The 21,342-nt window shown below is 42.8% G+C and overlaps 1 protein-coding gene across 3 annotated transcripts in view; it reads left to right on the plus strand.

Moving 5' to 3' along the window:
- FBXO11 (F-box protein 11) overlaps positions 1–21,342 on the plus strand; it is a 256,086-nt gene that overhangs the window by 223,983 nt on the left and 10,761 nt on the right. For all 3 annotated transcript variants that reach the window (XM_033940001.1, XM_033940002.1, XM_033940003.1), the window contains exons 17-19: positions 14,303–14,379; positions 14,474–14,617; positions 15,740–15,850. In XM_033940001.1, coding sequence (XP_033795892.1) covers positions 14,303–14,379; positions 14,474–14,617; positions 15,740–15,850 — 332 coding nt within the window. The remainder of the gene's footprint in view (positions 1–14,302; positions 14,380–14,473; positions 14,618–15,739; positions 15,851–21,342) is intronic.

Genomic DNA, 21,342 nt, shown 5'->3' on the forward strand with positions numbered 1-21,342 from the left:
GTGGGGGGCTGCTGCTGCACTTGCGAAGGAGGGGAGGGGATTGCTTGGGCTGCTGGACCGGCTGGAGCTGAAGGGAAGGGAGACAGTTGCCGGATCTGGTCTGGGAAGTGGGGGGAAGGGAAACAGGTACTGGGCCCATGTGGTGAGTAGAGTGGAGCTGGAGGGAAGGGAGAGGTGCCAGATCCACACCTGGGTACTAATGGGAGGGGATAGAGGTGTTGGACCCATTGGAAGGGGGCTAAAGTCATGTGTGACTGTGGTATTCTGTTAGCATGATTTTTCTTTGTAGCATTCTGTAATAATTTGACTTAGTTTTCTACATAGTGGAAGGGGATACACTACTCCCTCCGTATTCACGGTTTCTGCACTCGTGGTTTCACATAATCGCGATTTTTCGGCAAGTGACTCCGCCCCAAAAAATTACATCATGATTAATATTCCTTTCCTTTTGCTGTAATGTAAAAAAAGTTAAACTTTTAACAATATTCACTCAGCTTCCATGATTTCTCCTACAAAATCGAAGTTCAAAAACTTTAACCCTGAAAATCGCTGGTTCACATCGTGCACAGGGAAAAACGCTGCTTCCCAGCACCCATAGAGTGAAATGCTGCTTCCCAGCATGCATAGAGAAAGTTTTGAACATTTCTTTTTTTCCTTATTTGGAAAGCATTACTGTACTGTATTGAACTTTTTCTGTTTACCCTGAGATTTATAGTACTTTTATTCAATAAATATTGTTACAGTATTCAATAAATACAGTTAATATATACAGTACTGTATCGTTATTCCACTAACATAGTATTTAGTTGTACTATAGTCCCTTCCATAAACCGCAAATATGAATTTTATATGTTCGCAGTTTTATTAACAAAACCGCTATTTTTTACAAAAAACTGCGATTAACAAATACAATTCATATTCGCGGTTTTTCCATATTCGCGGCTATAGCTGGAACGTATCCCCCGTGAATACGGAGGGAGAAGTGTATTTGTGAAGGGGAGGGGATACAGGGGGTTTTGCTTATAAGAACATAGGAACATAAGAATTGCCGCTGCTGGGTCAGACCAGTAGTCCATCATGCCCAGCAGTCTACTCATGTGGCGGCCCCCAGATCAAAGACCAGTGCTCTAAATGAGTCCAGCCTCACCTGCATACGTTCCAGTTTAACAGGAACTTGTCCAACTTTGTCTTGAATCCCTGGAGGTTGTTTTCCCCTATAACAGACTCCGGAAGAGCATTCCAGTTTTCTACCACTCTGGGTGAAGAAGAACTTCCTTACGTTTGTACGGAATCTTTCCCCTTTCAACTTTAGAGAGTGCCCTCTCGTTCTCCCTACCTTGGAGAGGGTGAACAATCTGTCTTTATCTACTAAGTCTATTCCCTTCAGTATTTTGAATGTTTCAATCATGTCCCCTCTCAGTCTCCTCTTTTCAAGGGAGAAGAGGCCCAGTTTCTCCAATCTCTCACTGTACGGCAACTCCTCCAACCCCTTAATCATTTTAGTCGCTCTTCTCTGGACCCTTTCGAGTAGTACTGTGTCCTTCTTCATGTATGGTGACCAGTGCTGGATGCAGTACTCCAGGTGAGGGCGTACCTTGCTCTGAATTATTTGTGTTTATAAAATGACAATTGGACAGAATCTTGTTTCTTTTTATACTTTAATAAAATATGTTCAATATAAAATCATAACTATTCAAGGCTTGTGTGGATGGGATCAGATGATTTGCTGGGAAGGAACTGAGCTCACGGGGACGGGACGAGGATGGGGACCGAGCTCACAGGGATGGGGACAGATTTTTCCCCCGTGTTCTCTGTGCCTAGCCTCTCTAGGTCTGATGGAAGCCTATTTGCATATTTCCATTTTCCTGGACCACAGAAAGTTCCTGAGGTTTCATGTTCTGGATAACCATTACCAGTTATCAGTTATCATTACCAGTTTGACCTGGCGACTGTTCCTTGCACATTCACCAAGGTGGTGATGGCGGCCCACCTGTAAAAGATGGGCTTATAAATGCATCTATACCTGGACAAATAGCTGATCAGGGCTTCCTTGTGAATTGAAGGCAGAACACAGTAACTCAGGTCCTCCGAATCCTGGAGAGCCTGGGTTGGATTGTGAATTACCGAAAGAATCATTTGTCGCCAACACAGTCCCTGGAATACCTGGGCATCTTGTTCGACACGGCGGATGGCCATGTCTGTCTTCCAGAACCATGCAGATGGAAACTGTGCTCTCAAATAACAAGCTTGCTGGCCAACCCATCTCTGTCGGTGTGGTGCTATCTCCAAGTGCTGGGATCCATGGCAGCTGACAACTGCCTCAACTTATACTAAAGCTTGGGAGACTTTCCAGCTGTGCGCCAAGGAAAAGGTGGAACACTTTTTTGGCTCCGGTCTCGGTGGTGTGTTGGCTTTTATCCAAGCCTGCCTTGACAAAGGGCTTTTAGTGACTTCCCTTAGGATCCAAGTAGTAGGGCTGTCTTGTTTCAGAGCTTGAGACCACAGATCTACTCTGGTGTCTCATCCAGACATAGCCAGATTTCTGAAGAGTGCACTGTGTATAAGACCTTCGGTAAAACCTCCTTTCCCTTCGTGGAATCTTAACGTGGTTTTGCAGGGCCTCAGCCAGGCTCCTTACGAGCCACTGAAGGAAGCATCTCTGATGGATCTGATGCTCAAAACAGTTTTTCTGGTGGCTGTGACCTCGGTGAGATGGATATCGGAGCTCCAGGCTCTTTCTTGCAGGGATTATTTCCTTAAAATCACAGAAACATAAAAACATGATGGCAGATAAAGGCCAAATGGGCCATCTAGTTTGCCCATCCACATTAACCATTATTTCTTTCTCTCTCCAAGAGATCCCACGTGCCTATCCCAGGTCCTTTTGAATTCAGACTCAGTCTCTGTCTCCACCACCTCTTCTGGGAGACTGTTCCATGCATCTTGCCACCCTTTCTGTAAAAAAGTATTTCCTTAGATTACTCCGGAGCCTATCACCTCTTAACTTCATGCTATGCCCTCTCATTGCAGAGTTTCCTTTCAAATGAAAGAGACTCGACTCATGCGCATTTGCATTACGTAGGTATTTGAACGTCTATCTTATCTCTCTTCTCCTGCCTTTCCTCCAAAGTGTACAGATTGAGATCTTTAAGTCTGTCCCCATATGCCTTATGATGAAGACACATACCATTTTAGTAGCCTTCCTCTGGACCAGCTCCATCCTTTTTATATCTTTTTGAAGGTGCGGCCTCCAGAATTGAACACAATATTCTAAATGAGGTCTCACCAAACACTTATACAGAGGCATCAATACCTCCTTTTTCCTACTAGCCATACCTCTCCCTATGCAACCAACATCCTTCTAGCTTTCACCATCACCTTTTCAACCTGTTTGGCCACCATAAGATCATCACATACAATCACATCCAAGTCCCGTTCTGTCGTGCACAAAAGTTCTTCACCCCCTAAATTGTACCGTTCCCTCTTTGCGCACCATTCCTTCTTTCCTGCCAAAGGTAGTTTTTGCATTTCATGTCGATGAGGAAGTCAGATTGCCAACGTTCCAGTCCATAGGTTCCAGGAAACAGGACCAGATTCTAAAGAAGTTGGATATGAGAAGAGTGCTTCTTAGATATCTTGAGGTCACCAATGAGTTTAGGCGCTCTGACCATCTTTTTGTTCTGACAAATTCAGCTAGGTGAGGTGTGTCAGCTTCCAAGGCCATAATTTCCAGGTGGATTTGTAGGGCCATTTTGTCAGCATACATTGTCTGTGGGAAACAGTCCCCTGTTTCCATAAAGGTGCATTTGACTAGAAGTGTAGCTTCTTCATGGACTGAAGCTAGGGCAGTCTTCCCTGAGGAGATTTGTAGAGTGGCGACTTGGTCCATTCTACATACATTTGCTAAGTTTTACAGAGTGGATGTGGTGACAATGGAGGACTCTGCCTTTGGGTCCTCAGTGTTATAAGCTGAATCAATCATCCCACACTAGCTTTCAGGGACTGCTTTTGTATGTCCCGCTAGTCCAGAATGACACAGCTAATACACTAGAAAAAAAGATTAGGTTCTTACCTTGCTAATATCTTATCTGCTAGAGAGGTGTATCATTCTGGACCCCTACCCTGTCATTTATTTCCTGCTCCTGCCTCCTGTAACTTGGAATCAAGTCAGGGGCAGAAAGAGTAGTCTATTCTTGGCATAATTTGGAGTACTAATTGAGCTCCCATTAATGCTTCAGTTGGCATGTTTGTTTCTTTGTTTGATTGCTGCTGGTTCATATGTTGTTGTATTTAGAACAGAATAAGTGTGTTAGTTGGGGAAGTTTCTCCATACTCCTTTGTTTTGTGAATGGGCTCTTGCCTACTTTGGAACTAACTATAGGGGGCAGCAAAACCCTCTGTGAAGTAGGAAGGATTCAGAAAAAATCTGGAGTAGATTCCTTCTGCAAGGCTCATGTCTACAGGGAAATTACCCGCTAGTCCAGAATGGCACACCTATGCACTAGAAGAGATATTACCAAGGTAAGTACCTAATCTCTTTATATATCTGATGAGAAATAGCTATATTGCATTTGGCAGTATAAGTATACACAAAAGTAGTGAGTCCAGATAACACACACTGCAAAAAAGCGGTTGTGAGGATTCCCTTGATCTATAGCGGTCTCTATCTTAAGGTATAAGCTTACTGACATTGCTCTCCAGTTAGTTGTGTCCTGAGCATTTTATTCAAAAATAACAACATCCTTAGCCATACACCATAAACGTTTATGTTCCTCACTGACCCTGAGATGTATTAAAATGGTATGGAAAGGATTTTACATAATCCAAATCAATGAACTACCCACATTGTGTGAAAAACAAAAATCAGCCTGTCAATGGAGAAAAACTTTGGTGACAAATACAGAGAAAACATAACATAAACATAAATGTTTATATACCGCAAAAGCCTTTTGGGAATTTATATCCTGAAAATAAAATCAGCATCATAGGTCAGAATAACTCCTTTGCTCCAAACCTCTTCATTTTAATTTGAACACTGTAAGCTCATCCTGATTTAAGAGTTCTTCCCACACCAGGAGCACATATTGCACTGGTTGTATCTTCTTTAGCAGTTTCAGCTAACAGATTCTGTTCACAATACTTGCATGAAGATAGCAATAGCAAGATTGCTATGGCACTGATGAGAATGGAAGGTATAAATTTTGTGCAAAAAAAAAAAATTAGACAAATTATAATTGCATATAAGAAAATACAAAGTAATTTAATATGTGTGTGCTCAGTTCTCCATCTGTGTAGTCATTTCTTGTCAGACCAAAGAGAATCATCACAGCATCACAACTTTTCCCAATCAAAATAGATGCATAGATCAAACTGAATTGCTTGTTTAGAAGGATTTTATCATTGTCCAACAGTTCTTAAAAATGAACTTATCTATTTCAAAATGTTGGTATATCCACTCCAGTCTCACACACTTCAGTCTGGATCCAAAAATGACTGCAACGTGAAAGTGAAACTTTGTTTTTCAAGTGAAAAAAATTCTGTGTAACATCTTGCTTTAGAGTTTATTTGATATACCGCTTTTCTTAATAATTATTCATTATTATTGTCAGGGACTGCTCATGGGATTCAGATGAAGGTTAACATTACTTCACATGGGAGTTATATGGAGTCCCTTCTCACCCTTCACCACCTCTAGAGAGAAGAAAGTCTCCATTTGAGAGTCTCTCACTGCTTTTGTTAGGGACATGGCTTCGGCCATCTCCCTAACAAAGACACAGAGGAGGAACCTAGGGCTAAGTTGTTGCTTGTCTTGGACTATGAGTCTCCTCCCAGTCTTGGACTACAAGTCTCCTCACAGTACCATTGCACCCTATCCTGAAAGATGCACTGCTGAAGAACTGGGAAACTCCCCTCTCAGTGCAGGTTTCGCCCAAGAAGGTGGATGGGTAGTATCCTATCCAAAAGGCTCCTTAATTCAAGAGGGCCCAGCTGCTTCACAATTTTTGGTGGTTAAATTCTCTCTCAAATTACTACTACTACTACCACTAATTATTTCTATAGCGCTACTCGACATATGCAGCATTGTACATCAAAATATAGAAGAGACAGTCCCTGTTCAAGGAACTTACAATAGAGAAGCCAAGACTTTGGATTCGTTTGAGAGAAAGACTTTTCAGGCCTTGGTGCTCCAGTTGTAACAGCTCTACTTGAGCATGTACTTGAAGTCTCTGGTATACACCGATTCTCTCCCTCTGAAGCAGGCTGAAGAGCTTCACCAACGGACTAATAAGCAGCTGCAGTGTCAAAAAAATCTGGCCAGAAGCACCTATGATACTTTTGATATTGAATCCAGACTCCGAGGTGGGAGTGTGCAGACTCTCATGGCAGTATATTTATGACCTAGAACCAGTGGTTCAGGAGAGGTTATTGGATATGCCCTTCCATGGAGAAAGTCTTTTATGGGGGCAAGGTGAAGGAGGTTGTTGACCTCATAAACTAACATATGGATATCATCCAGTCCCTGTCTCTCCATCTTGCAGCTGCAACCTCCTCAACTAGGAGGTTTTTAGGTGGAAAAAGGAAGTGATTTTACTACTCTTCTTCCCACTCTATCCAACAACCCCAGCCTCAGCCTTGTCAGCAAAAGTCTCAACCGACTCCCCAGTGAAAGCAGGGAGTGAGCTTTTGACTGGCTCCAAGAAAGCTTAACAGTAGTCCAAGTAACCATTCTGGATGGCCTACTGGTTGGGGAGGGGGGAAGGAGCTGAATTTTTTCCATCAATGTCAGCCCCTTATAACCTCCGACCAGTGGGTACTTCAAATAGTCCATCTTAGCTGTGCTCTGAATTGGCATTGAAGAACACCAAACTGCCTTTTAGGATCATAATACCTTAGCGCTCAGCACAAGCAGGTACTGGTTCAAGAAATCTCCACCCTTCTATAGGCCAATGTGGTCAAGCCCATGCCACTAGGGGAAAACGGGAAGAGATTTTACTCAAGGTGCTTTCTTGTGCTCAAGAAGACTTGATTTGGGGGGATGGGGAGGGGGCAGATTTCATCCCATCCTAGACCTGAGGGTCCTAAACAAATTCTTGATCAAAAGTTCAGGATGATTTCTCTGGGAACCCTCCTTCCCATGATTCAGGAAAAAAATTGCCTATGCTCTCTAGAGTTGAATGCTTACACCCACATTTCAATGTTTTACATTTCAACGTTATTAAAATTTACTTTCTTGTACAATCCTGCTCTATTCTTGGACAAGTGGGTTATGCATACCCATGTCGCGAGAGTTCTTATAAGAAGCCTCATTTACATAATTTTTCAACCCTTCCTCTCTCACCTCAGGACTGCACTCAGGTTTCCAGTTGTTTTCCTACAAGTGAGACAGTAGGAGCTAATCTTATCTGCTCGTGTTTAATTTTTCTTCTATTCAGTGTTTTCACACGTTTCACATCTTAATGCTGCAGAGGTTCCCAGCAGGGACAGCTCTGGCTATGGAAGATCGCAGACTTTGTGGATAAAGTCTGTTTCCTGGGGGTTAGCTACCTTGCAGTGCACCTCCTGGACAGCTTGCACTTCAGATCGGGGCTCAGGGATCGTTCATTTGGGAACTAGCTCACCCCAGGCTCATCTATTAGTGGTGTTTGAGCACAGGCTGTGTGGCTCTGTGGAGATGTGCCCAGGATCGGAGCCAACTGCATTCATCCACCAGGTCGCTTATGCGGTGCTTTCCACGAGTGACGGAGGTTCCCAGCTGTTGGAGTCTGGCCAGAGGGGCAGTCAAAAGACCAGCAGTCCAGTTTGCAAGGCTTGTTGAGGCAGAGGACCTCCCTGTTGTAAGCTGTTTCAATTTCTCTTTCTGCTGTTCTCAGCATAGCATAGCATGGCACAGTGAGTACAGGTCTGACAACTTGTCACTGCAATTTTGGGGGTTCTTCAAAAGTGAGTTTGGGGCAGTTTGTGAGCCCTAGTCCCTCCTACCCCTAAAATTTCTGTGTTTTGGGGGTTCTTGTGCTTTTCCTGGACTGTTTGTCTCTGAAAATTGTACTCGCAGCAGCCGTCTTGGATTTGTCTCTACAAGCTTTGTTTTTGCAAGAAAACCACTCAGATAATCTACTCTGGGCAGGATACTAAGGATTCATGCCCTGTGTATGGTGGATGGCTAATTGGTGATTGCAGTACAGGAGGGGGCGGTAAGATTTCATTGGCCCTGGTTCTCTCACCCCTTTAGGGTGTCCTGCTGCTCACTCTAGCCAGGGCTAGTCCTGAAAGTCCCAGGGCTACCAGGGACAGCACAGTTACGGCCCCAGCGAAAATCATCTGCGGTTCAGCAGTAAAAATGAAAATTTCATCCAGAAGCTCCAAAAGGAGTTCTCAGGAGGCAGTTGCTGACCCAGATGAGGGGTTTTCCCCGGAATTTTTTAACATGCTCTTCTTCCAGGTTTTTCTGGCCATGAAAAGGCACAATCTGTGCCCTCTTTGGTATCCTTGCTGGCTAAGGAGGTTCCCCCTTCCCAGGCCTTGAGTCTCATTTCCCCAACTTGTTCAGGAATGGTTTGTTGGCTGAGGACACTGATGACCAAGATGACCTGACAGTGCCTTTGCTTACACAGGCTGGCATTACCACTGTGGCAGATGTTGCGACACTCACAGATTTCCATGAACTTGGATCTAGGAGAGGTTTTGGATCTGGGTGAGGACCCCACGGTGCGGAGATTATTCAAGCCCTCGGCTTTGGCCAGTCTACTTTTCCGAATTCCTCTAGGAGTTGACATTGGAGGTTGGGGAGTATGCAGTAGTGGAATGCTCTCTTATGAGAAGCATGAAGCCATAATCTTTATTCTTTCCTGACCATCTGGACATAGTAAAGATGCTCACAGATTACTAGTTCCTGTAGCTGAGTCCAAGCTCTACTCGATGGCAGATGTGTTTAATCGGTGTTCTGCATCCTCAAAAGTTGATTCCCTGGTAGCACAGGTCACCAAGCACACCTCTCTCCTTAGTGATGGATGGGTTGTTCTGGAGGATACTCTCAGGACTGTAGGACTGATTTCGTTCTCAAACGGCTCTTTGTCTCTGCGGCCATTTCTTTGTGGGTAGAGCTTGGCATTATAAGCTATGCCATGATCCTGACAGTATAGTGATCCAAGATCCCTCTATAATTTCAGGCGTGGATTATGTGGCAGATGCCTTGTATGTTATGTACAGAGTGATGAGCAAGCTCTTGCTGTACTCTATTTCAGCGCGTAGGATGTTGGGGATCCAGCAATGGTCTGGTGACTCATCCTCTAAGGTGACCCTGAGTAAATTACCTTTCAGAGGGCAATTGCTATTCAGTCCAAGTCTAGATGACCTCATGGCTAGTATGCAGGACCGTAGATCCAAGTCCTTGCCCAGCAGCAGGCACCTCTCGAGGCCCGGGGTGTTCTAGCTTTTGTTCCTCCAGACGTTCCTGTCAGTACTATGGAGGCTCCTCAGGTCAGAGATCCTATCAGTCAGCCAAACAGTGGTTTGGTGGGTCCTGGTTTTTGCAGTCTATGGGGAGCCGCCCCACATTTTCCCTTCGCAAATTCAAATTTTATCAGCCCCTGTCAAAGTCCTTTCTAGTCTCCCTGGCGAGGAGGCTAGACAAGGTAGCCTGGGTAGAGGCCTTAGTTCAGAGGTTGCTGAACACTACAGCTATAGAACCCGTCCTGGAGACCGACTCAGGGTACAGCAGATATTTCATATACTTCATTGTGCTAAAGAGAGGCTCCGAAGATTGGAGACCGTTCGTGGATCTCATGGTGGTCAATGCAGTCCTCAAAGTTCCGTGCTTCTGGATGGATCCGGTGTGGTTGGTGATCTCAGTGGCTCCAGGGGAAATTCTTAGCTTCACTTAACCTAATAGAGGCATATCTCAAAATCCTTATTTTTCCATACCACAAGGGATACCTGAGGTTCCATGTTCTGCAGCGGCACTTCCAGTTTGCAGCCTTGCCTGTCGGGTTGATGAAGGCACCCAGGACCCTCACCAAGGTGTTGGTGGTCATGCCAGGTCACCTGTAAAATCTCGGGTTTCAAGTCTTATCTATATCTGGCTGCCTGGCTCATCAGTGCTCAATCAGGGTTCGAGGGGCGTCCAGTGGTTCACCAGGTCATTCAGCTGCTTCAGTGACTGGGTTGAGTCACCTTGTTCCGACACACGTTCTGGAATACCTGGGGTAGGCTTTGCCACAGGGCAGAACAAGGTATTTCTGCCCAGCTCGCACCAGAAGAAGCTTCACCAATTGCTACGTGCCTTCCTGGAGATTTTGGTCCCGATGGCCTGGCAGTACCTGCAGGTCCTGGGGTCCATGGTTGTGACCATAGATGTAGTTTCCTGGGCGAGAGCCCAACTGTGCCCTCTACAGGATGTGCTTATTTCCCGTTGGAGTCCGCAAAGGGATCCATTGCATGCCCGGCTCTCTTGGACTACAGTTTGGACTGATGGTTGGGTCCTCCATTCTAAACTGGGGTCTTCCCCTCCTCTATCCTGGGGTCTTCCCCTCTGGATCTCTGAATGGGTAATCCTGAAGACGGATGCCAGCCTATACGGCTGAGTGTTCTTTGCTGGGACAGCTTGGCACAGAGCCTGTGGTCCCCATCTGAGAGAAAGTGGTCAGTCAATCACCTGTAGCTTTGGGTGATTCAGTTGGCTCTTCTGAACTTCAAATGTCTTCTCTGGAATCAGGTAGTGCGTGATTTATTGGACAGTGCCACAGCGGTGGCTTATGTCATTCTCCAGGGAAGCACCAGGAGCATTTCTCTGCTCAAGGAAGCTCAGCTTCTCTTTCAGTGGGCGGAGAACCACCTCATGGTGATTTCAGTGGCTCACATGGCAGGAGTGAACAGTGTCCAGGAGGATTGTCTCAGCCGTCAGACCCTGAATCCTGGGAAATGGTCCCTGTCCAAAAGAGCATTTAGCTGCTTAGTGGAACAGTGGGGTCGTCCAGCATTTGGCTTCATGGCGTCAGCAGTCAGCATGAAGGTGGAGTGGTTCTTCAGCTGCCATCATGAGCCAGGAAGTGAAGGCTTAGATGTGCTGGTTCAGCCCTGGACACTGGCGGGTCATCTTTGTCTTCCCTCCATGGCCCATGATAGGCCTTCTGCTGAGGTGGATCGAAGTACACAGTGATTGGGTGAGTTTCATGGCGCCGGACTGGCCGAGGCGACCATGGTATGCTGACCTGGTTTGTCTGCAGCTGGATCAGGGTCTCAGACTTCCTGTCATCCTCGTTTGCTTATGCAGGACCTAAGTGCTCTCCAGGGTCCAGACCGCTTTGGTCTAACAGCCTGGCTTTTAGACATATGACCTTGGTCCGCAGAGGCTATTCATCGGGTGTGAGAGGATTCTGCTTTTGGGACCTTGGTACTGCAGACAGTTTAATCTGTCCCTCCCTAGACTTCTGGCACTGCTTTGATACATCAGCTTCAGTACAGAATCATTTGTCTTTGCAACAGAATGGAAAATCAGGTTCTTAACTTGCTAATCTTCTTTCCGTTATAAGAGATAGGATTCTGTATGGCCCACTCTGTACAGAGTTTTGATTCGCCTCATTTCTGCCTTGGATGTGGCCAGTGTCCGTCATGGGACTACTTCTCTTCTTAAGATTCAGAAGTGCTAACATACAGGAACTTCCTTAAGATTCAGAAGTGCTAACATACAGGAACTTGAGGGCACCTATTTCCCTTAACCCTTTGGGTTTTCTGGGTTTTCCTAGTTGCACTTAGCAGGTTAATTCCTAGCTACTCATGAGCTAGATTGTTCATTGTTAATGTTAATCATTATTTTTTTGTCATAAGTTACAGAGTAGAACAGAATATGATTTGTTGCCAGGGAAGATCCCTGTACCCCTCCTCCTTTCTTCTATTTCAGTAGAGTTCAATTGCTTTAGTACTAACTGAAGAAGGAGCAGATCGCCAGTGATAAAGGGGAGGAGTTTGAAGTTTTGAGTGACACCTTTCTGCAAAGTTCATGACTAAGGGGAAGGAATGGTTTTAGTACAGAATCCTATGTCTTAGAAAGATTAAGAAGGTAAAAACCTAATTTTCCATCGGAAGTGGTTATTGCTGGTTATTGCTACTCTCCTAAGGTCCAAGAAGCAGACAACATTAGCCACCTATGCAAAAACTTGGAAGTGCTTCCAGGGCTGGTGTGCACAGAAGAGTAAGGACTTGTTCACGGTTCAGATTCCTTTAGTTCTAGCATTCCTTCAAGAGTGGTTTGAAAGAGGCCTGTTACTTGGCTCCCTCAAAGTACAAATAGTTGGTCTTTCATGCTTCAGGCCCCAGACTAATAGAAGACCATTGGCCTCTTACCCTGATGTGTCCAAATTTTTGAAGGGAGCATTACGTCCACATCCTCTTGTATATCAGCCTTTTCCAAAATGCAGTCTTAATCTCGTTCTGCGGGTTCTCTCTAGAGCTCCAAATGAGCTTTGGAGAAGGCATCAGTGTTGGACCTGACAGTTAAAACAGCGTTTTTAGTGGCACACACCTCAATGCGGCAGGTGTCTTGAGCTGCAGGCTTTACCCTGCAGAGATCCTTTTCTCGGAGCTGTGAAGATTGGGGTATCACTGCATACAGTCTCCTCTTTCTTGCCAAAAGTAGTCTCAAGTTTCACGTCGACCAAGAAGTACAGTCGGCCTGCCTTCATGTCCTCGGGGTCCAGGAAAAGTGACAAAGTTCTGAAGGTGCTGAATTTTCACAGTGTTGCTTCATTATCTGGAAGTGATGATTGAGTTTCATCTGTCAGATCATTTTTGTTCTGGCAGGTACTAGCTGCCGGGGCCAGCCGGCTTCAAAAGCGACCATTTCCAGATGGATTTGTATGACCATTTCTTCGGCTTATATCAGAAGCGGAAAGCAACCTCCAGTATCCTTAAATGCACATTCCACTAGGAACATAGCATCCTCCTGGGCAGAGTCAAGAGCAGTTTCCCCAGAAGAAATTTGTAGAGGGGCCATATGGTCCTCCCTCCATTCTGGAGTGGATGTAGCGGTCAAATTGGATACCGTGTTCAGATCTTCAGTATTTTCAGCAGGCTTATCTGTTCCATCCTAGATTTAGAGGATTGCTTTGGTACATCCCACAGGTTCAAGAATGAGGTGCCTATTGCACTAAAAGAGACGATTAGGTACTTACCTTGATAATCTTCTTTATAGTAAATAGGCACACCATTCTTGAAGCCTGCCCTGACAGATGTACATTAGCCTGCTTTCTGGCTCAGACATGTCCAAATTGCCGGATAACTTGTTTCTTTTCTCTATCCAGCAAGGGCAAGGATAGGGGATACCACTTCCTTTTTTTTTTTTTTTAAGACACCATGGGGTATTTTTCAGAACTCCAAGACTGTTATTACAGGTTGTACCCAGGTAGATGGCTTGTTCATTCCACCTCGTTATATGTTATATAAGATTCATGATTATTTCATGTTAAATGTTGTAGTATGAGCAGGCCAGACTTGTTTTTTGGGGAGAGTCCCCATATACCTCCCTGTTTTCTTCTCTAGGATGTGACCATCTGCTTTGATACGAATTGAGGAATTGCAGGCAGTCCCTGAGTTACAAACTCCCAACTTAAGTACAGCTTGTTCTTAAGAACATGATCAGGGTTTCATTTGATTTCACTGAGCAGTATTTCCAGTGGGATATAGACTCCTACACTTCTCCTGCAGCAGATTCAGGAATGATGCATGATCACATTAAGAACAGTGTGTGGTTGTGCATGCTGTATCTTAGAGGGAACACTGTGGACAGTTTACCCTTTTGTCAGTTGGGAGCAGAGGTAAACAGCAAGAATCTTAAAATCTACAAGTTCTGAGTTAAGTTTTTAAAGCTGTTCTTAAGTCAGATTTGTATGTAACTTGTTCTTAACCCAAGGACTGCCTATATAGTACAGTCCAGAGTGAGGGGAGGCGGAGCACAAAAAATGTAAATGAGGCTTTCACCACCAGAACTCACGATCAAAGGTACACAGTTTCAAGAATTATGTGCTTATTTACTAGAAAGAAGATTATCAAGGTAAGTACCTAATCTTCCCATTTTAATTTTAGTAGTATCTGTTCAAATATTTGAATTACCTAAAAAGAATCGGATAAGTTTCTTTTAAAGCTCACTTTATAATTTGAAAGCAGAGAGATTTAACAACTTGTTTTTCTAGCCTTCCTACTTTAAATTCTAGACTACATCAGCCCAGGCATTAGTTAATTTGTTGAATTAATAAATGTTTGGAATGGAATATGAATGTTTTGAATTTTTTTTCCCATGCATTTTTAATAGAACTGGAAGCAATCCTAAAATCAGGCGTAATAAAATCTGGGGAGGTCAAAATGGTGGCATTCTAGTTTACAATTCTGGTATGTATCGGGTTTATTTTGCTTGTTTTGGGATTAAGACTTCAGTAAGATATTCTAAACTATCCCTTTTAAAATGATTTTCTTTTCCTTTCAGGGCTTGGTTTTATAGAAGACAATGAGATTTTTGATAATGCAATGGCTGGGGTTTGGATCAAGACAGACAGCAACCCTACGTTAAGAAGAAATAAAATCCATGATGGAAGAGATGGAGGCATTTGTATATTTAATGGAGGTCGAGGTAAAGTGTTTTTTGAAAGAACTATATCATGGACTCAGGGTATAATTTTATTAAAAAACACCTTATTTTACAGTATTTGAAAATATTTATATTCTACCATTTGCTAACTGTTCTAGTTAGTAATCAAGTATATGAAATAAGAACCTTTAATGAAAACTTAACCACTGCAGACAACAGTAAAACAAATTAACATCTTAGGTGCATATATAGAATCCGGTCCTTATTGTAAACCAGTTTAAAACAAAAGGAATATAACTGGAATATTTTGAGGCAGTATGGGTTTTATTATAGTGTTCTGAAGGATAACATCATACTTCATGTATTTTATGTTATAGAGCTTCTTCCTCTTCTCTTCTAACTCTCATCCTGGTTATTCCCTCTTATGTTCCTAAAGTTGTATTTCCTTTGACTTGTACGTCGCTTTGAACCTTTTCAGGTATAGAGCGACTCATAAATACTAGATTAGATTAGAAAAAACCATTTAAAATAAACTTACAAATATTCTGACCTTTGCCAGATTTTTAGATATTCCACAGGAAAGACACTAGCGCATACCTAGACATTTTATGGTTTGTGGAATTTACAGTAATGGTGAAAGGGACCCATTGTTGGCAGGTGCAATGACTATCAAAAAGGAGCAAGTTGTAGCTTATCCAGAATGGGCCTGGTTATATGCATTGCTTTATTGCAATTCATAAAAATGAATAGAGGTAGAAATGGACATTTTAAGCAGAGGATTAACAGTAGGCATTTTGTTTCAAAGCATTTATAGTAAAAGGATCACGCTCTGCTGCTTTACTTTTCATATTCCTCCTTGTTGCAGCAGCAGCAGCCACAACAGCCAAAGTAAAGCAATAGAATCAGTTGATTATTAGATTTCACTAATGTAAAACTGCAAGTGAATGTCACCTGCTGCTTGATGACAACACACAAGGTTGTTGCAGCTTTCTATAAACTGTGGTATATCTTATACAGACAAATTGTATTAGTCCCGTATTAAAGGGCATTATAAACAATATGGATGGGTATTAAGATTATTGTGCTTTGTAGAGTGTTCATTCTGGAAATCTAAGGGGTCATAAAGCAGAATTGGTTTAACAGTTATGGTTGATGTTCTGGTAGGACTTCTTGAAGAGAATGACATCTTCAGGAATGCTCAAGCTGGTGTACTCATCAGCACCAACAGCCACCCTGTCTTAAGGAAAAACAGAATATTTGATGGATTTGCAGCAGGTACGTATAATTATTATTTTAGTGGAAAAAATAATTATCTAGCAACATACATGGTTAGAATTGTAGTGTCATGAGCTCTGTTCGCAACTAACATTTCTTTTTTAAAACCCCAGACTGTAGGCATACTAGGGTCAGATCTGTTTGGACCAGATATTTGTGACCTGAATGGACCACTGGTCTGACCCAGTACGTAGTTTATACTTAAATGAACAGCAGATGACACTGCCTCTGCATGTTATAAAAAAAGACATCTAGCTGCAGTACTGAATGCAAAATATCAAATTTTAGGTGATTTTAAAAGATTACAAATTGAATATGGTGTGCACAAAAGTTTATACAGATATTGTGCCACTTGCAGTTGATTCATGACCATAAAAAAAAAAGTTAATTCACAAAAAGTAAACTGAATCACTTGGCCTTCAGCTAGTAAGGTGAAGATAATTGCATTGTTGAACAAATACTCAAGTAATCAGAAGGATCTAACACTTCCAGCTAGCAATTTCATCTTTCAAAAATGGAAGGTACCTGGAACAGCTACATAAACTTTATAAGACTTCCCTAATGCTGTCTGCTCTATAAGATACCAAAAAGGAGGCAGTAAAGATCATACGGTTCTCGGAGAGATTGCTTGCTGACCAAACATTTGTGAGCACACAAATAATAAGAAATAAAGATATAATTAATATAATTTGATAGTGGAGTACCCTCAGTGTGACAAGGCAGCGAAGGGAGCAATGCTCCTTCGCTTCACATCAAGAGACAAGGACCAACCAGTCCCTGCCCCCACACCATCAAGGGGTACTTCCAAGGTGTGTGAAATAAATCAAGAACGTGAAAAGTGCAAAATAAAGCACAAAGCAGTAACACAAATGAGGTCAATCAAACAGTCTCTCAGAGAACCTCCCCCAGAGAACTCCCAATAGAATCAATGACAATGAAGGCGGGTGATAGAGCGGTCATCCCTTCTCTATAAAACAGAACCCACAAATCACATACAAACTTTTCAGCATGTTGCTTGGCCACAGAATAGCTTTATTTACACAAGTTATCTGCAGGGGCAAGTTGTCAAAAGGGATCTTTTCTATAAATTCATCACAAGTCATTGTCTAAAATAAAGCTTGAAATTTTGGGATATACTGTGCTTTTGGACTGCATAAATGGAAACTGAATTGTTTTGGCCATAATCACACAAAAATCCATTCAGAAAAAAGGTGGGAACATTTGAAGCAAATTCTAGTTTTGAGTGGATCTGTTATGTTGCAGTGCTATAGCAGCCAGTGACACAGGAAATATTGTGTGGATGGAAAGAATAATGAACTTAACTAAATAAATGTAGATGTAAGAAGCTAATGCCCCCCCAAAACTAATAGTTCTCACTGATGTTTACCTCCCTGCTATATAAATACAAATATAAATATAGAAGGAAGGTAAAACCAAGTGAGAACCATTAGTTTTGTGGGGCTAGTCTTTGTTAGACTTTTCATAAGAGATGCTAATGCCCTATAGTCAATAAAGAAACTGAAGCTGGAATAGAGGGTGTATATTTCAAAGGCAACAATCTGAAGTATACCTCAGAATCAACCATGACATGCAGGAAAAAAAGAGGAAGGATTCTGAATGGGCTTCATAGACCCCCCCCCCCAGCCCGTCAGGTTTTTAAGATATCCCCATTGAATATGTATGAGTGAAATTTGCCTATGAAGTAGCATGCAAATTTCTCTCATACATGTTCATGAGGGATATTTTGAAAGCCTGACTGGCTGGGGGTCCCTCAGGACAGGTTTTTTTTAAGAACCACCACCTTAAAAGAATTGCGAGAAGCATTTCCACCTGTAGCATAGATACATATTAATGTATGTCGGTGAATAGGGAAGTACACTTTTAAAACTACACTCCTGGTATTTACACTCCCTATCACAAACATACAGAAAGTCAATTCAGAAATAGGTTTTGGGAGTGCTTATGTGGTAGGTACTTAAAGGAGTAGGTTTTGGGTGTGAGGGCAGTAGCAATAGGTTAGGATTTTTTTGGAGGGGCCAGTTCAGTAGGCAACCCTCTTTTAAATAAGTCTTTCCACTGGTTAGAAAGAATAAAAAATAAAACTTAGGAATAGCCTAAATTGATAAGAGTAGTGTCTCAATTTTGTTTAGCTCTGGTACACTGAATGGAGCATAGGTTTTTTCATGGCACATTTTAATTGAAATTATGACATTGCAAAACCAACAAAAAATTAAATTTGAGAGTTATTTAAAGTTCATTAAAGTATGTATGGGTAATTGTAACAACAGTGAAACTGTAGTAGAATAGAATTGCTAATCAATGTGATGGATGTGCTTGTTTTTGAGTGCAAATTAACTCAAATTCTAGTGTATACTTATGAAGGGAATATTTAAAATTAAACTAAAATTCTGGAATCTAAAATAACTGCTCGATTAACCCCCCTGACAAAGTTCTTCCTCCCTCCCCGAACCCGTAAAAAATCCCCCCCAATGTGACCCCGCTGAAGACAAAAAGGCAGGGACTTTATGATTGGTTGAGGCGCCCCCAGCCAATCAGGATCTTAGGCCCTTCCCCGTGCATCACATGATGTAACGGGGGCATGGCCTAAGGCCACAGTGCATCAGAGGAGGAGGCCTCGAGCAGGAGGCACTGAGCACCCATAAGAACATAAGCAATGCCTCCGCTGGGTTAGACCTGAGGTCCATTGTGCCCAGCAGTCCGCTCACGTGGCGGCCCAACAGGTTCAGGACCTGTGCAGTAATCTTCTATCTATACCCCTCTTTCCCCTTTTCCAGCAGGAAATTGCCCAATCCTTTCTTAAACCCCAGTATCGTACTCTGCCCTATTACGTCCTCTGGAAGCACATTCCAGGTGTCCACCACACGTTGGGTAAAGAAGAACTTCCTAGCATTCGTTTTGAAACTGTCCCCTTTCAACTTTTCCGAATGCCCCCTTGTTCTTTTATTTTTTGAAAGTTTGAAGAATCTGTCCCTCTCTACTCTCTCTATGCCCTTCATGATCTTGTAAGTCTCTATCATATCCCCTCTAAGTCTCCTCTTCTCCAGGGAAAAGAGACCCAGTTTCTCCAATCTCTCAGCGTATGAAAGGTTTTCCATCCCTTTTATCAGACGTGTCGCTCTCCTCTGAACCCTCTCGAATAGCGCCATATCCTTCTTAAGGTACGGCGACCAGTACTGGTCGCAGTACTCCAGATGCGGGTGCACCATCGCCCGATACAACGGCAGGATACCATCTTTCATTCTGGTTGTAATACCCTTCTTGATTATACCTAGCATTCTATTCGCTCTCTTAGCGGCCGCTGCGCACTATGCCGTCAGCTTCATTGTCATGTCCACCATTACCCCCAAGTCCCTTTCTTGGGTACTCTCATTCAATAAGATCCCTCCCATCGTGTAGTTGTGCCTCAGGTTTCTGCTTCCCACATGTAATACTTTACATTTCTCAACGTTGAACTTCATCTGCCATTTCGTCGCCCATTCCTCTAGTTTGTTCAAGTCCCTTTGCAATTCTTCGCAGTCCTCTTTAGTCCGAGCTCCACTAAATAGTTTGGCGTCATCCACAAATTTTATTATCTCACTCTTCGTCCCTGCTTCTAGATCATTTATGAATATATTAAATAGCAGCGGCCCGAGCACCGAGCCCTGTGGAACACCACTCGTGACCCTCCTCCAGTCCGAGTAGTGGCCCTTCACTCCTACCCTGTGTTTCCTGTCCGCCAACCAGTTTCTGATCCATACTGCTCCCAACATTTTTAAAGATACGGGGAAGGGGTGGGCACATTAGCCTAGCTAAAGGTACGAGGAGGGAGATGGGCTGGGGAGAGGGTGGGTGGACAGTTGCAGTGGGCTTTTTTTGTTTAGTTCGGGGAGGGGGTTAAAATCACGGCCTCGAAATGCTTTTTGGAGAATATATAAAAAAGGAAAAATTCCTTTTTTATATATTCTACTAAAAACATTACGAGCCCGTGGTTTCAAAGGGCAGGAGTCAGCAAGGATAGAAGCAAATGGTCTTCAGCAGTCGCTTCTTTTCTGATCGGCAAGGCCAGTTGGCGTTGTAGAAATTGTAGTGAATTGCTGTCTTCCAAAATTTGCATGTCATTTCCCTGCGCTGTTCGGATCGGGAGGAAGGTTAGTGAATCGAGTCAGGGAGCAAAGAGGTTGCAAAGCGATTAGTACACGATCGGTTTGCTTAGTGAATCTAGCTCAGTGATAGAGCAACATCTTTTATGACACTTTCACTTTTTCAGAATTTGAATTGTGCCCACTTTTCAGTTCATACTCTTGCATGGGCTGAGACATCCATGATGATCAGTGCATTTGATTTACATAAACTTGTACTGTTAAAATACTTTTGTTGTCTATGTTGTATATTTATTGTGTATGTTTATATGAAAACTATCTAGGTTTAGATCAGTGGTCTCAAACTCAAACCCTTTGCAGGGCCACATTTTGGATCTGTCGGTACTTGGAGGGCCTCAGAAAAAAGTAGTTAATGTCTTATTAAAGAAACGACAAGTTTGCATGAGGTATAACTCTTTATAGTTTATAAATCTTTCCTTTTGGCTAAGTCTTAATAATAATATTGTAATTTATAGCTAAAGAGACATTTGATCAAGAAACTGTTTTATTTTACGTTTGTGATTAAGATAAACATACCGAGGACCTCAAAATAGTACCTGGCCCGCATGTGGCCCCCGGGCCGTGGGTTTGAGACCACTGGTTTAGATGGTACATAAATATACTATAATATTGGCAGGTTACAATCTGGTTTTGCTTTGCTTAGCAACCAGATATTAAACTCCAAGCCAGTAGTGCTACTCAGATTTCAAGGAATATCCATTTTAATTTTAACCTTGGCTATGGCATTTTGCTGAGGTTGTGATATTAAAATGCCATATTGGAGTAGAGACTTTGTCAACACTTGGACTCCATAATTGAACATTCCTGCGAGTCGTAGCCATATCCTGAATAGACTTCAAATGTATTTGGGTATACCTGTTTGACATCTATCCCCCCCCCATTCGTGGGTTGTAGTATTTCTCTTGGTGGGGAAGGAGGGTAGGTGAGGTTCTTTCTGGGGGGTAGGGGTGTTGATCATGATTCTGGAGGACATAAGAGTCCGGTCTTCCGGTAGCTGGTTGCTTTTGTAAACCTTGTTTTCTGCTATTGTTGTACCTGCTGTTGTCACTGTTTAATAAAAAGATTTAAATATATAAAATATCAAATTATTGAAATGATTAGGCTGAAAATGTTGTCAACTAGCACACTATCCTAGTTAACAGACATTTGGTCTATTTAGTGCAAAACTCAAGTTGAAACTTTCAAATATTTAGAAGTTGCCCATTCTGTAGTTATCATAGGCCACAACTATATTATTGTATCAATCTTTTTTCAGTGGGATAAATACCCATTAAATGACAAAACTAAAATGGTTCAAACCTACTGTGAGGAAAGTGAATCTTGTCAGATGGG

This window comes from Geotrypetes seraphini, chromosome 3 (genome assembly GCF_902459505.1).
Source record: "Geotrypetes seraphini chromosome 3, aGeoSer1.1, whole genome shotgun sequence".
In the NCBI taxonomy this organism is placed as follows: Eukaryota; Metazoa; Chordata; class Amphibia; order Gymnophiona; family Dermophiidae; genus Geotrypetes; species Geotrypetes seraphini.